This window comes from Asparagus officinalis, chromosome 2, assembly GCF_001876935.1.
Source record: "Asparagus officinalis chromosome 2, Aspof.V1, whole genome shotgun sequence".
Classification (NCBI taxonomy): domain Eukaryota; kingdom Viridiplantae; phylum Streptophyta; class Magnoliopsida; order Asparagales; family Asparagaceae; genus Asparagus; species Asparagus officinalis.
In genome coordinates this window covers 58,488,359-58,503,319 of record NC_033795.1, presented here as the reverse complement: position 1 = coordinate 58,503,319, position 14,961 = coordinate 58,488,359, and the positions used below count along the sequence as shown (strand labels likewise).

Sequence of the window (14,961 nt, the reverse complement as noted above, 5' to 3'; positions counted from 1 at the left end):
ACGAAAATCCGTCTAGATAGAGCAACCTAGATGGGAAATGGAGCAACCTAGACGGAATTTTCCGTCTAGGTTGCTCATGTTTCTACTAGTGGGCCACTATCTCAGTACATCGATCTAGTTTTCTAGTAAGTAAAATTAAAATCGTTATTCATTCCAACTATAAGACATACTATATATCCATTTGAAATATACTCATACATATTTTACGCTCAAGAAGATGATTGTACTCATTCCTATGTAGCACTTCCTATAAATATGATCCTATATATGACAACTAATTTAACAATTAGTAACTATAATCAAAAGTAATAATCTTTTCACTACTTTGAAAAGAATCGAAATCCTCTAAACTTTAAGGGTATAAGATTATTTTTCGGTGGGATGTATGGCATCTGTCTATGGGAGGAGTTTCTGTGGCCTTAGGTTGGGCTTCAGTCTTCTCAAGTTATCCACATACGCGGCGCAAATGAATTCCAACCCGAGGCACGATGCATCCCTTTCGTTTTCAGTTAAAAGATGGAGTCTGACTTTTGTACGTAGGCCTAATGAGGCCTCAGACCGAGGCCCATCCTGTTCCCCAAGGAAGTGCTGAGCTTCGGTGAATCATGGTATCCTCTCAATAAATGTCACAATGTAGGTAAGGCTTCATTCACAACGTAGATAATGCTTACCAGCTAGTGATTTTAAATGAATACAGGACTTTGTACATCATTGTTAAGACCTGCAAGTTTTACGTGGTACCCATCTCTAATCAGCAAATAAATATATTTACGAATACATTGAGTCATAGGCACGCGCTGTCGACGGAGACTTATATATACTACGATAATTGCTCACATATATTTTTGGTGCTGATTCATGTATCGACTGCAGTGATTCGGTAGTTAATTTGTACCAATACTTTCATCTTTTGTATTTAGTTTTACTAGTTTCTATGCACGTGCAATGCACGTGATTAAATATTAAAAAATATATTGTTTTATATTTATTTCATTACTTTAAATAAGTGAGATTTATCTTAAGTTCAAATATGTATAATTGAATTATAAGATTTATTAGTATTTTATTTAAATATTAAAAAAATTAATGTAAAGAAATTTAAGCTAAACTTGGATGAATATACGTATCTGGGATATTGTAATTGTTATTATGAATTTTAGGTATAGTAATATAGAAAATATTTCAAAAATTTAAGTTTATTCAAATATTTTTTGACTTAAAAAGCTAAGATCATTGTTTGATTTACTGCAAACTTGTAAATTATTTTTGTTCTAAGAATTTTTAATTGATCACTACCACCAACACCCAACAGGAACTTAATTAAAGTATGAAAATAAATATTGATCAAATTTGGTCCCTTATTTAACATGGCAACAATCTCAACAAGTAATAATTAGTAAGCCAAGGATTTTTTTTTGAAAACAATGAATATTGAAGTTTGTGACAACCCCAAGCAAATTCATCACAATAGTAATTCTTTGGCAATTGGTTAAAGAGGTCACCTTTATATCATAAATGATTGATCACATGTTGCGCTAGCTATCAGGAAGAGTATTTTATGTCTATCTGACAATATATCCATTCGTAGGATCAATAAAAGCAAATTTTTATCGATTGCCTCTCACGAAATGTAGGATCATATCCATAGAAAATAATAAAATATAGTAAAATGGTTAAATATCAAAATATAATTTTATGTGATGTAAGCAATCACATAAGCATACAAAACTACTAATAACTTTGCATGAAAATACCTTATAAAAATTCCTAATTGTAATAAAAAATTAAGATGTTATATAAAATAATTAAAAAATATTGTTCTCGAAAATTTCTAATTGAACCAAGATCAATCTTTCTCCACCTTTATCTTTTTTCTGGGCAACTCTAGAGTCGATTGTAATATCAGGCTGGAGTTGAATTTCTTGTGCTATTATTGTCTTCGCCTCGTTCATCTTTTGTCTTTTCATCTAACTTCACCAGGAATTTGAATGTTTTTTCGATGTTCAAAACAAATTTTTAGAAATATGGACTCTGATTATTTTCCTGTTGCAATGAGAACAAATGTTATATATATTACTACTTATAAATTTGTTTTTTTTCTAATTTATTACTTGAATAGAGTAAGGAATTACCTCTTTCTTTTCTGTAATGAATTTTTCTGCTTTGCATCCAATAAGAGTTTCTGTTGCGTCAAAGAGTGTTACTCTTGCATTATCCGTGCCATTTTACACGAGAATCTTAACTAAGTACCTGTATTTTTCATTGTTAATTTCTAAATACAATTAGTATTGTATTTTAATATGTTCATGGCATTAAAAAAGATATATTACTTAACCTTGGTACTTGGTCATTAATGATTCTGCGGCATTTGTCATTCAGACACTATTTACTAACATCTGTTCGCGGGGAAAATCGTTTTCACTGAAGTCATTGTTTCCTTAAGCAACAATTTATCGGTTATAAAAGATTCGGTCTTTTTATAAGATCCGGTTATAACAAAATCAAAGAAAGAAAAAAGATTACAACTTTCTTTTTCTCGAACAAATCGCAAGATCCTGTTTTGCGGTCTCTTGCTTGTGTGGGTTCTTCGCCTGCGCCGGGGTTAATCCATGGACCACCGTGCGATCTTGATCCGGTCGGATCTACACGATATGACGGGTGCTATTTCACGAAGGAAATAACAGCCGGGGGTATTATTTCACCAAGGAAATAATAGCCCTAAGTAATCAAAATCGACCAAGCGAAATCGATACTCTTCTCGGGATCAAAAACCAAGTTTTGATCCGGAGGATAACCGTGTGGATCTTAGATCTGATCTCTCTCGAACTCCTGCCTTATTTGACATGGATTATCGCCAAGAACCAGATCTGAAAAGTCCGAGTCTTCAAAGCTCCAAAACTCCGAAGTTCAGTTCTCAATCCGGCAGAGTTTCACCTCAAAAGTTCCCAGTCATTCAAACAATGAGCCTAGGGGTCTATTTATAGGCTCCTCAAACCAGATCTGGGCTCAGATCTGGTGGCTTTCTGACGGAGCCACCATTTGGTGGCTCGGTTTTGGCTGAGCCACCAAGTGGTGGCTCGGCTTTGGCCAAGCCACCAAGTGGTGGCTCGGTCAAGGCCGAACCCTCCTGGTGTTTGGTTTTTGCCATCTTTTCTGGTCTCGCGGTTTATCCGAACTTTTAGTGTTGATCTGGACTTTGATTTGGCAGTCCGGATCCTGATTTGGTAGTAAATCTGTTTTGGTGTTCGAGTTTGAGTTCGAGTCCACTCTCGATCTTGTTTGATGTGGTGGACTCTACGGTTGAATGACTCGTTGTTTCATTGACCCGTTAGCTTGATTGGGCATGTGATTGGATGTATTCCGTTGTTTGCGTTCGGTTCGTTAACCTCGTCGCCTCGTTAATCCGCTTTGTCGCGTGTCACTTGGCTTCGGTGTTGTGGTCTAACGACCATGCTTGGATATATCGCCCGATGGTTCGTTGGTTTGTTGAATCACCGTGTCGAGATGTGTTAAGGGACCTATAAGCAGTTTTATACGCCTACAGATACCCCCTCCAAAGTATTTCAGCCTCATTCTTTTATAGAAGAGTCTGGAATACTTTAGATATGATTGTCCCAACCTTCAGTCGGTATGACGGGACTTTGGAATGGCTTCTATTCTTGATTCCTTCAATCCTCCAGGCTATTCGGTGTTTTGTCGAATGTCTGCAAGGGTTCTGGTGCTGCATTTATTGTCTGACCGTTGTCATAATTTTGAACTTGAAGTCAATTCCTGATTTTCTGATCTTTAGCTCGTGTTTGCTGTTTCAACATAGAACCGACCATCGATTGTTGGCGTTGAGTCTTCATTCGCAACGCGTTGTCCGGCGTTACAGTTTATACTCATACGTCTGCTGGAGTCTTGAGAAGTAGTTTATACTCTTATACTTTTCGGAGTGTTGTTGAGTTATCCTTAAGAATATTTTTAGAAAAATACTCTCCAGAAACTTCTCAACAAAAAATAGGGAATAGTTTATACTCGTATACCTTATTGGAGTACTAAGAATGAGCTGAACCGACCTGATAATGACCCAAAAATGGCAGTAATTAGGCTCAAAAAATCTTCTGACCCTTCCGAATATATGGGAGAGGAATGAATAAATAAGGGACTGAACCGCCGATCAATTTGAAGTCGTTTCGACACTCGGTTCAGCTCCAATTTGAATTTTGGTTCAAATCTGATTCAAACTGGTTCAGAACTGGTTCAACCTGGTTCAAGACTGGTTCAGGACTGGTTTAGCCTGGTTCAGCCTGGTTTGGTCTGGTTCAGCCTGGTCTGGTCTGTTTTAGCCTGGTCTGATCTGGTTCAGCCTCATTTGAACTGATTTATCCTGGTCTGGTCTGGTTCAACCTGGTCTGGTCCGGTTCAAGGCTGGTTCACACTATAAAAGAGCCCTTTTTTTCTCTCTTTAGGCCCCCCCCTTCTCCCTCTTTTTGGATTTTTCTCTTCCCTCGTGCATTCTTTCTCCTTCAAACCCTCAAATTTGTCTTAGATCTACCTTTCCTTTTGATCTTAGACTGAAAAATCCTTCAAAATCTCCATATATAAAATTTCTCTCAGGCCCCTCGAGCACGTGGTTCGAGCCTCCTTCAAGATCTAATTTTTGTTGGATCCTTGAGCTTTTCCTCAGGTAAATCCCTCATAATTTTGGCATATTTCACGTTTAATTTAGTACATGAATTTGTGGGATTGCATATGAGGGTTAGGGTTTGTGATTTGACGCCTCGAGCTCATATTTTAGGGGGTAGAATTTGGAGATCTGAGGGGTTTAATTATAAAAAAGAGGGGATAAAATTTTAGGGTTAGAGTTTGTCACCCTAACTAAAAATTTTTCTGTATCTAATCCTCTGATTTACTTTGCAGATCATCATGTCGCATATCCCGAGAGGTCAATCCCCTACTGCGTCGGCTGATGGCGTGCTTCCCTCGTATGCTGGTGAGCTTTTTTTTTGGCGTATTTATAGATTAATCTTTTTCCCCATTTTGTTCTCCTTGGTGAGACAATTGGGAAGAGCCTTGATTCTCCTTGGTGAGGATCGACGCTTCAAAGATAGGTTTTGCTTGGTCAAAACCATATCTCAAAATAAATAAAGGGGGCGCTTTGAAGCTGCATTGTGCATTATAAGGCAGGGATATATTGTTGATATACCCTATTTTATGAATGCACAATGTAGCCAAATCGTCTCACCCTTTATAAGGCAGTGACTCTATCTTATCCGTTCGTAGGATGAGTTCAACTTCCTTTTATAACTGAGACTAACAAACGCTTAATTGCTTGTTTCCAGTGGGATATCCTTCTGGAGCGTTCTCATCTCATGCAGTGTACGGGCATCGTGACGAGTATTATTCGACCTCCGATGATTTTTCACCTATTACACTTACTCCTCAGTTTGCTTCCGGCACGTCGACAGAGGTTGCCCAAGTGGTGAGGGAAGGTGGACATCGAGTTCTTCGACAGCTGATCACTGATGCGCCTTTCGTGAAGGATACCAGCTCTGTTCAGCCTCTCAGGAAGACTGACTTTTTGTTTGGCGACTCTGTTAGAGATCCTGATGTCGTGTTTATTGATGCCGAGCAGTGCTTCATAAAGATGACGGTGGTTTTCTATATTTGCCTAAGATTCCTCGACACCGCTCATTGACTAAGCTCATGCGTCAGGCCGTGACACGGAAGATGTCGTGGCACTTGACGGAGGAGCATGAGAGCATTCATTGTGGCTATATTACTCATCAGGCAGCTCCTAGTTCGAGCAGGAGTCATATTATTGGATTGCATCCTGGAGTATTGGGGCTGGATACACCGCCGCGTAGCGAGTTTCTTGCTTCTGCTTCTACTTTGAAGAATCGCCTCGCTGACTTAGGACGGGAGATGCCTGCGACACTCCATAGATTCTATGGCTGGGTCTATTCTTTAGACAAGCTTTGGTGGGCTCGTATGACGAAGTACGTCTTAAGCCGATGGAGCGAGGAGTTGCACGCTTGTGGTCTATATGCAGCTATTCGTTCCACCATGGTTTACCCGTCAGCGCTAAACATTTCTTCGCTTTGTGCGTGCTCTATAACCTGGATTCGAACACTTTTCTGACTAAGCACGGAGAGTTAGGCTTAGCTCTCCATGAGATGCACAGGATTTCTGGTTTGCCCATGGGTCAGATGCTATATCAGGAGTACTTTCCCTCCAACCATGAATTTAGTCAGCTGAAGGATCGCATGCCCGACCGCTATGAGACTTTATGGGATCTCACATGTCACTACCATATTGCTTTGGCACAGTTTGAACCTTTAGCGAAGAGGACTAAGTCACATGTGAGCCTGAAGCAGTTCGCGTGTTATTTGCTCAGAAATCTGGAGAGCAATTGTGGCGAGGCTATTTGTGAGCTGGCAACGCTTACTCCTTTAGAGGTTAATGGTCTGCTGAAGAAGATTGACGCTCACTCCTATACCATTAGCAGTCTCAAGAGTGGCTTTCATGCAGGGACCAAGTTTAAATCATTCTTATGGCATGCGACCACATCAATTCAGCCGATGACCCTTCTCGCCGGTTACCTCGCTATCTGGTTAAAGAAATGCGTGGTCCCGTATCAGCATTGGAAGTGCCCTACCCAGTGGTTCAGCTTGCCTATAAGAAGGAACTTTCACTTCTTCCGGTGATGGTAGCTAACATTCATCGAGGGCTTCGACAGATTTCTAGTGCTTTCACACAGAAAGAAGATGAACCGTCAGCTCGGATTCCTCTTACTAAGGTGGAGCTCCCATACACTTATTTGATGGCTTGGTTTGTCCTAAATCGTTCTGATATGATGTCGGTACCTAGCACCATAGACCACTCTGTTCCCCTACTATAGTTGTTTGAGAATGGCAGGTGGGAGGGGCAAGGATTCCCTGAAGTCAGGAAGCAGCTATAGGTCCACAAGTGTTGGGTATTTTCCACTTGCTTCCCGCAGTTCTCGAGCCAATATGACGAGTGTTTAACTGATGAGGAGAGGCCGAGGGGAACTCAGACTCATTTAGATGTCGGCTGCTTTAACTGGCTAGTGAACATTAGGTCGGGTTATCTGACCTTCCGGGTGAAGAATCAGTGTTTCATAGAGCCATATCTACCCTGCCGATTCGCCCACCAGTTTGGTTATGATCAGCTTTATGTCGGGAATCCACGTCAGCAGCTTCGGACTCATGGAGGTTTGGTGGATGGTCTCCGGGATGGCTGTGGACCGTGACGGGCTGTATTGGTGCTAAGTTCAGTCTCCCGAGTGCTGAGTGTCAGTTAAAGCTCACCTTCTTAAGCTGCAGGTGGTTGTTAGCAGCTAACAAAACCGTCCCCGTGAAGCCGATTGCAGAGTTAGTGGCTGAGGAGGCTTCTCAGGCTGATTCTCGTGTGATTCAGGAAAATTCTCGGTCACAGAGGACGCGGAGCAAGACTCGTCGAATTGACGAAGAAGGAAAAAAGTCCTTCAATTCCGCTGAAGAGGCCTCAGGCGGATATCCTGAAGATTACGAGGAATATTTCGAGCGAGGTTAATCACCTATCTTTTCCTTCTGTCTTCCAGAATTATTAATCTTGACAATTGTTTGATGTTTCAGGGACAGTGGCTGACAGGGAAGAAGATTTCCGTCCTTTTACTCAGGTAAGACCTTCGATTGTTGTTCCAGCTGCTAGGCAGAAGAGACTAGCCCACAAGCCGCGTGCAGAGCCGCAAGCATATGAGATGGATTTTGCTGGTGATGATCTTGCCAGCGACGGAGGTAATATATACCCTATAGACCATCCTCTTGATCATTCAGAACTTCAGACTCATGCTTTTCCATCTCTATAAAGGAGAGCGTGGAGAAAGCGAGATGAGTCCTGATCCTGCTCCTCATGATTTTGTATTTTCTGGTGAGCCTGACCTACCACACCAGGTAGAAAAGCCTGCAGAAGCTGCCGACGTTAGGGAGACTATCAATGTAGGACCCGATTCAGCGAATCCAGGTATATGTACCATTGATAATATACTCTTTAGATGGCAAACAAAAGTGGTTGAACGATTCAGAATTTGTGCCTCCCCTAATCGTCTCTATGCTTCTTGCTCTTTTAGATAAATTGCAGGAGGCAAACGTGGATCTTGGGAATAGAGAGGCTAACACACCCATAAGAGGTAACTCATTTCCATTGGTCGAAGTCTCTTTATTCTCCTTTTGCATTTATATTTTCTTGTGTTAGATTTTTCGACTGATGATTTCGACGAGGAATGTTTGCTTGTGGACACTCCTATGCTCTACTTCATGTATGGCTCCCCTCAGATTGATGGCCAAATGCCTGAAGATATGTTTCCTGAGTCTACACTCCCTAAGAATCCCAAGGATGGTCCTTTTGAAGGTACGTGCCTCTTCTCAAGTTAATTATAGGACTAGCCATTTTTTTGACTAATGCAGCTATAATGTGATGCATCTGAGAATTCCGTTTTGTGTTTGACAGAAGCTTTTGTCGAGACTGATCCTGTTGAGCCGGCTGCGAGACCAACTACATCAGCTGATACATCCACAGCAGTTATACCTCCACTACCCCTAGTGACTCAAGGGGAAGAAGGTATAAATTAAGCACCTGAGAAATGTTATTTATTTCCTCGTCAAGGCTTTTGACGAATTTCTCCTTTTTGTGTAGGGCTTTCTTCTCGGCTTCATGTGCTTGTGAAGGAGTTGTTATCAGACAACGATCCTGAGAAGATAGTCATCTGCATAGAAGTCCATTCCTTCTTCTCCTTCGTGAATACTATGATTGGCAAACTCTTCCATGGCGGACTTTTCCTTCACCAATTTAAGCCTTTCCTTAATCCCAGAATAAATTCAATAAGGGATGCAGGATATCCGGATCTGGCGAAGGCTATAACCGATGACCTTGATTGCTTAGAGCACGAGCTTCAGATGTTACGTGAGCTCCGGGATGCAGGTGCCTCTTCATTCATTGCTGCCAATTTGGATACTCGCTTACAGACATGGCGCGATACTCGAGTTCTTGCTGAGCTTGAGATTCAGGTGTAGTGGGATCGGGTAGACCGAGTTGAGGCCAATCTTGCTGTTAGATTATCTTCACTTGACAACCTTGACTCTTCTATTGCCTCTTGTGAGACCAAGATAGAATAGTTCCGAAGAGGACTTCGTGAAGAAGATGAGACTTTAAGTATCCTTCAGATGACGAAGATACAGGATCAGCAAGCCCACACTGCCTTATCTGAGGAGTTGAAATCCTTGAAGCAGAAGCTGGTCGAGACGGAGGGGATTGCTATGAAGACTTTAGCCACCACTGAAGAGTCCCTCAGAGCTGAATTGCAGGATGAGCTTAGGCAAGCTTATGATGAGAAGCTGTCTAAGTTTAGTCAGCAGATTTTTAGCCATAGGCTTGATGTATGATTTCATTTACTGAATATTTTGACTTTTGATCCTCTTAGTGGAACTGGTTTTATCTTTATCTTTATCATGATTTCTCATTCTGTTTGAAATGATTGACCATAATACTCACAGAATTTTTGGCAAACCCCCAGCCTTCAACGGGTTTGATAAGCCTTTACCGACTATCGTTTGAATCGAGCTAGCATGCGAATTGTCTAAATCCGTTCTGCATGTAACATTGTGCTAAGAGAGTGAATTCTCTGAGACTTTGTGCTATGATGTCGAATACATAGGCTTCTTAGGTGTTGACTTTAGGATTTTTGGCTAACCCCCAGCCTTCAACGGGTTTGATTAGCCTTTACCGACTACCGTTTGAGTCGGGCTAGCATGTGGATTGTCTAAATCCGTTCTGCATGTAACGTTGTGCTAAGGGAGTGAATTCTCTGAGACTTTGTGCTATGATGTCGAATACATAGACTTCGCCATTGTTACGGGAATAGGCTACCCGGCAACGTGTATTAGACGCTGGCTTATCCCTACTTAGGCTTCAGGATAAAAGTCCCCAGAATCAGGTTCTGGTGTCTTTTTTTACGGAGAAAGACTAAACCGGCGACGCGTGTTAGGCGTCGACATATCCTTTCTTAGGATTCAGGATGAAATTCCCCATACGTGTAAGGCATGGATTTTGGTGTTATTAATAACAATCTGCCACAATGTTGAATATGTGGGCGGGTGTTCTTTTTAACGGTTAAGAACTAACCGGTAGCGCGGGTTAAGCACAGACTTATCCTTGCTTAGGTTTCAGGATAGAATACCCCAGAATCGAAGTCTGGTGTCTTTTTCCACGGAGAAAGACTATACCGGCAGCGCGTGTTAGGCGCAGACTTATACCTGCTTAGGATTAGGGATAAACTTACTAGGATGAATCCTAGATTGATAAATTCTTAGAAAAGGTTGGTGCGGGAAAGGAAGAATTTTATATTCTATTTCCCGATCTTCTTTTAGGGTGAAGGCGAACCCAAATACAAGGAAGGAAGAATTTTATATTCTATTCCTTGATTCTGGAAAGGAAGAATTTTATATTCTATTTCCAGCGAAGAAGAAACTAGAAGTGGGGTGTCCACTCCGAGAATCTGGAAAATTTAGATAAACTTGCCTTTTATAGGATGGGTTATCTAAACTGAAAATTGGTTCTTCGTTTATCGAAGTGGTATTTCAACTTTGGCTATAATCATGGGAAGGCTTGACCAAAGAGAAAGAGAAGGGAGTTATTTCGTTTATCGAAAGGGGACTCTGAACTGAAAGTGGACCTCTTATTCATGGAAAGAGTCAAGAGGGCCAGGAAGACATTTTTGGTGGACCCACTGTCAATTGAAATTGATCAGTGAGGGATTTTGGTGGTGAAAATGATTTTGGGTTATCCTCTAGAATATTAAGTGTAATATTCTTCAAGGAACTTCCCGGTAAATGGGTTATCCTGAATGTACTAGGGATAGTACTTTTTCAGGAACTTCTCATTTATTGGCATTAATTGCATGGCGCCCTCTTGAGTAATCAGGTGATATGCGCCGTTTGAGTAGACTGTGTCTATCACAAACGGTCCTTTCCATTTGGGTTCAAATTTACCTTTCTTCTTGGAGTTGAAGATTATCGGTCGGCGAGCAGCGAGGACCAGATCTCCTTCCTTGAAGCTTCTCTGTCGGACTCTTTTGTTAAAAGCCCTAGATATTCTGGCTTGATAAAACTCAATGTGTTGTTGAGCTTCCAAGCGCTTTTCATCCAACATTTTGAGTTCTTCGAGACGTTTTTGATGTTGTTCTTCTGTCGTCATCTCAGTTGCGAGAGCGATCCGAAGGGATGGGATTTGGATTTCCAATGGTAGCACAACTTTACATCCGTATACCAACGAATATGGGGTAGCTCCTATAGGTATGCGTATGGTGGTACGATAAGCCCAGAGTGCTTCACCGAGTTTATCATCCCAATCTCGTTTATTGGTCTTCACGAGCTTTGACAGGATCTTAATGATCGTCTTGTTAAACGCCTCAGCTAATCCATTCGCAGCGGGATAATAAGTTGTTGACGAAATATCTTGAATTTTGAACTTGTCACAAAACCTGACGAAAGTGTTGCTTATGAACTGTGGACCGTTATCATGAATGATCCATCTTGGCACGCCGTGTCGGTATATGACATGATGTTTGATGAAATTGATGACGTTGTTCGTCTTCACTTGTCTAAGCGGAATCGCTTCAGCCCACTTTGAAAAGTAATCCGTGATTGCGAGGATTAATCGATCACCTTTAACTGAAGGGGAAAAAATAGGACCGACAATGTCCATACCCCATGTCTCGAACGGCCAAGATGTGGTTGATGTGTGTAAACGCTCTGGTGGCTGGTGCATATAATTTGCATGTACTTGACAGGCATGACATTCTCGCGCGTATTCGATTGTATCATGAACCATTGTTGGCCAAAAATATCCCATTCTCCTGATGCGATCATACAGTTTAGGGCCGGGCTAATGCGCACCACATTCTCCTTCGTGTGCTTCCTTAAGAACTTCTTCTGCTTCTTTGTTCGAAAGGCATCGGAGTAACAAACCATCGTACCCTCGACGGTATAATGTATGGGTCTCGGTATTATAGAAGAATCTTGGTGCTCTTTTGCAGATTGATTCCCTTTTTTTACATCCTCTGGCAAAATACCATATTAGACGTAGTCAATGATAGGAAAACGCCAATCTCGGGACTCAGACCCAATTTGAGTTGAATTCACCTCCTTGGCGCTTATGTTTCTATCATCTTCCTCTTCAATATCCATATCGTATATGGGTATGCAGAGTTGATGCGTCCTTACTGTGACTAATAGTTCAGTTTCGGGAGGCTGCGCAAGTGATACTACTAGTGCTGCCAGTGCATCCGGATAAGCATTCTGGAGACGAGGGATGTATTCAATAAAGAATTCTTCAAAAGAATCCGCCATTTTGATGGCCTCCTGGTGGTACGGGATCAAGTCTTGGTTCCTAACTTCATACTCTCCACGGACTTGGTTGACTATCAATTGAGAATCCCCAAAAGCTTCAAGATATTCGACCCCCAGCTCCTTGGCGAAACTGTGTCCAATGAGAAGCGCATTGTACTCGGCTACGTTATTGGAACATGGACTAGTCAGTGAATAAGCTCGAGGCATCACATGCATCCCCGAGAAAACTAAGACAACTCCAACTCCGGAGGAGACTTTAGAACATCCGGGGGTTATTGCCCTATTAACTGCCCTCGAAGCACCATCGAAGTATAATTGCCATACTTGTTGGTGCGATGTAGTGTTAACCTCGTGGGTTTCATCCGGCAAGTCATCATATACTTTTGTTGTATCTGTTGTCGGGTTTGCCGCCAAAAGATTACAAATCCCTTGTCCTTTGATTGACTTCTGTTGTTTGAAGTACAAATCATATTGGGGCAAGAGAAGGGCCCACTTCGCTAACCGCCAATTCATAGAGGCCGGTTGCGTTATAAATACCCGTACTAGATTAACGTTAGAAATGACGTAGATCGTCTGTCCAACCAAGTAATGCCGCATCTTTTGCATTGCGAACACCAATGCGAGGCATTCTTTCTCAATCATCGGATATCGAGACTCGACGCCTACCAAGGTCCGACTTAGGTAATAGATTACCTGTTCATGACCGTTATCATCGTCTTGTGCTAATAAAGCACTTATCGAGTGGTTCATCGCCTTGAGATAAATCAAGAACTGTCTACCTGATTTTGGTGCAACGAGAATAGGAGGATTCGTGAGATATGTTTTGATATCTTCGAATGCTTTTTGGCAGACGTCGTCCCAAATAAATGACACACCTTTCTTGTTTAGCTTAGAAATGGTTGGCACTTCACAGAAAGATTTGAGATGAACCGCCGGATGTAAGCTAACCGCCCTTGCAATCCTCTGAGTTCTCTTAGATTTCTAGTGGGTTGCAGTTCATGTATCGCCTTCACCTTATCAGGATCGATATGTATTCCTTTAGTGGTGACGACGAATCCAAGGAATTTTCCGCTGGACATCCCAAGGAAGGATTTAGTGGGGTTCATCTTCAATTGATGACTCCGCATGAGATCGAACATCGTCCTCAAGTCCTTGATGTGATCTTCTTTGTTGCGGCTTTTTACAACCAAATCATCAACGTAGCATTTGACTGTTGTTCTGAGATGTTCTTGGAAGAGAAGATACAGTCGTATCATATACTTATCAGAATAAGGATTGCAAATCTACAATAGTTCTCTCTCTTACAAAAAAAATGCAAAAAATAGCATTATTCAATGAATGCAGCAAGAAAAAGTTATCATATCATTTCAAGATAAAATTTCTCTAACTTAACTTTGCACTATCAGTTAGTATTCCACTGAAAATCATATATCAACTAAATTCAAACAAAACAAAAAAATGGAAAATAGAAAGGTTGGGTTCTTACTCTAAAATTTCACTCCAAAACAGCAGCAACACCAATCTCCTTAAACTTCACAACAATCCCCTCGACCTCCTCTTTCAAAATTCCCTTCTTGATGACCACCGGCACTTTCTCCACCAACTCCTTCGCCTCCTTCAGCCCTAAATCAGTGAACGCCCTCACCTCTTTAATAACCTTGATCTTCGTTGCGGCCTCGAACTTCTCCAGTTTGATATCGAACACTGTCTTCTCTTATTTCTTCTCCTCCGCTGTCGGTTCTCCACATGCAGGGCCCGTGGCGTAGGCAGCATTGAGGCCGAAGGCTAGGACCCACTGGGTGAGGCCCAGCTTGTGGCGGAAGAGGGTCGAGTAGTCTTCGCGCTACGTCTTTGTGAGGGCGAGGAGATCGTCGGCGATCCGGTTGAGCTTTTGGTCTCGGGATTCGACGGCGGCGCTGCCGCCAAAGGCTGTGGAGAGGAGGCAGAGGAGGGGGCGGCGAGGGATTTTGGTGGTGAGGAAAATGAAAAAAAATGAGGGGGCTTTGACGTAGTATAGCATCGGCAAAAGTGTTACTTTTAGTGACGCAAAATTGTTCGTCGCTAAAAGCTACACCTTTGCCGATGCTAACGTGCGTCGCCAAATGTATACATTTTTGCGACGAATATTTTTTGCGTCGCGAAAAGCTATACTTTTGCCGATTAAAATAATAAAACATTGAGAAATCTATACACTTTTACCGAAACTAAGTTAAAACGTCACAAATAATATACACTTTTAACGACGCTAATTATTAACATGGGGAAAAATATATGTTTTGCCGACGCTAACAAAAATCGTCGGGAAAAATATAATTTTTGGTGACGTATTTAACCATGTGTCGTGAATAAGCGTCGGAAAAAGTGCAATTTGTTGTAGTGAATTTTGTCTTGTTTGGTAACCAGAAAATAAATGGAAAGTACACCGAAAATTAGAAAGTGACTCTACTTTACATTTTTATCCCATTTGGCTTTTGGCAAGCAAAAGGAAAAGTGATTAGAAAGTGAAGAGTGGCACATCGGCATTTTAGCCTATTTAAGTTTATCCAAAATTTAGTGAATTTTTGGAGAAGAT

The 14,961-nt window shown here is 41.5% G+C and overlaps 1 protein-coding gene across 1 annotated transcript in view; it reads left to right on the top strand.

The window, feature by feature from the left end:
- Positions 6,894-14,961, top strand: part of LOC109831215 (H/ACA ribonucleoprotein complex non-core subunit NAF1-like) — a 14,912-nt gene continuing 6,844 nt past the window's right edge. The window contains exons 1-2 of the mRNA XM_020398552.1: positions 6,894-6,900; positions 7,620-7,781. Coding sequence (XP_020254141.1) covers positions 6,894-6,900; positions 7,620-7,781 — 169 coding nt within the window. The remainder of the gene's footprint in view (positions 6,901-7,619; positions 7,782-14,961) is intronic.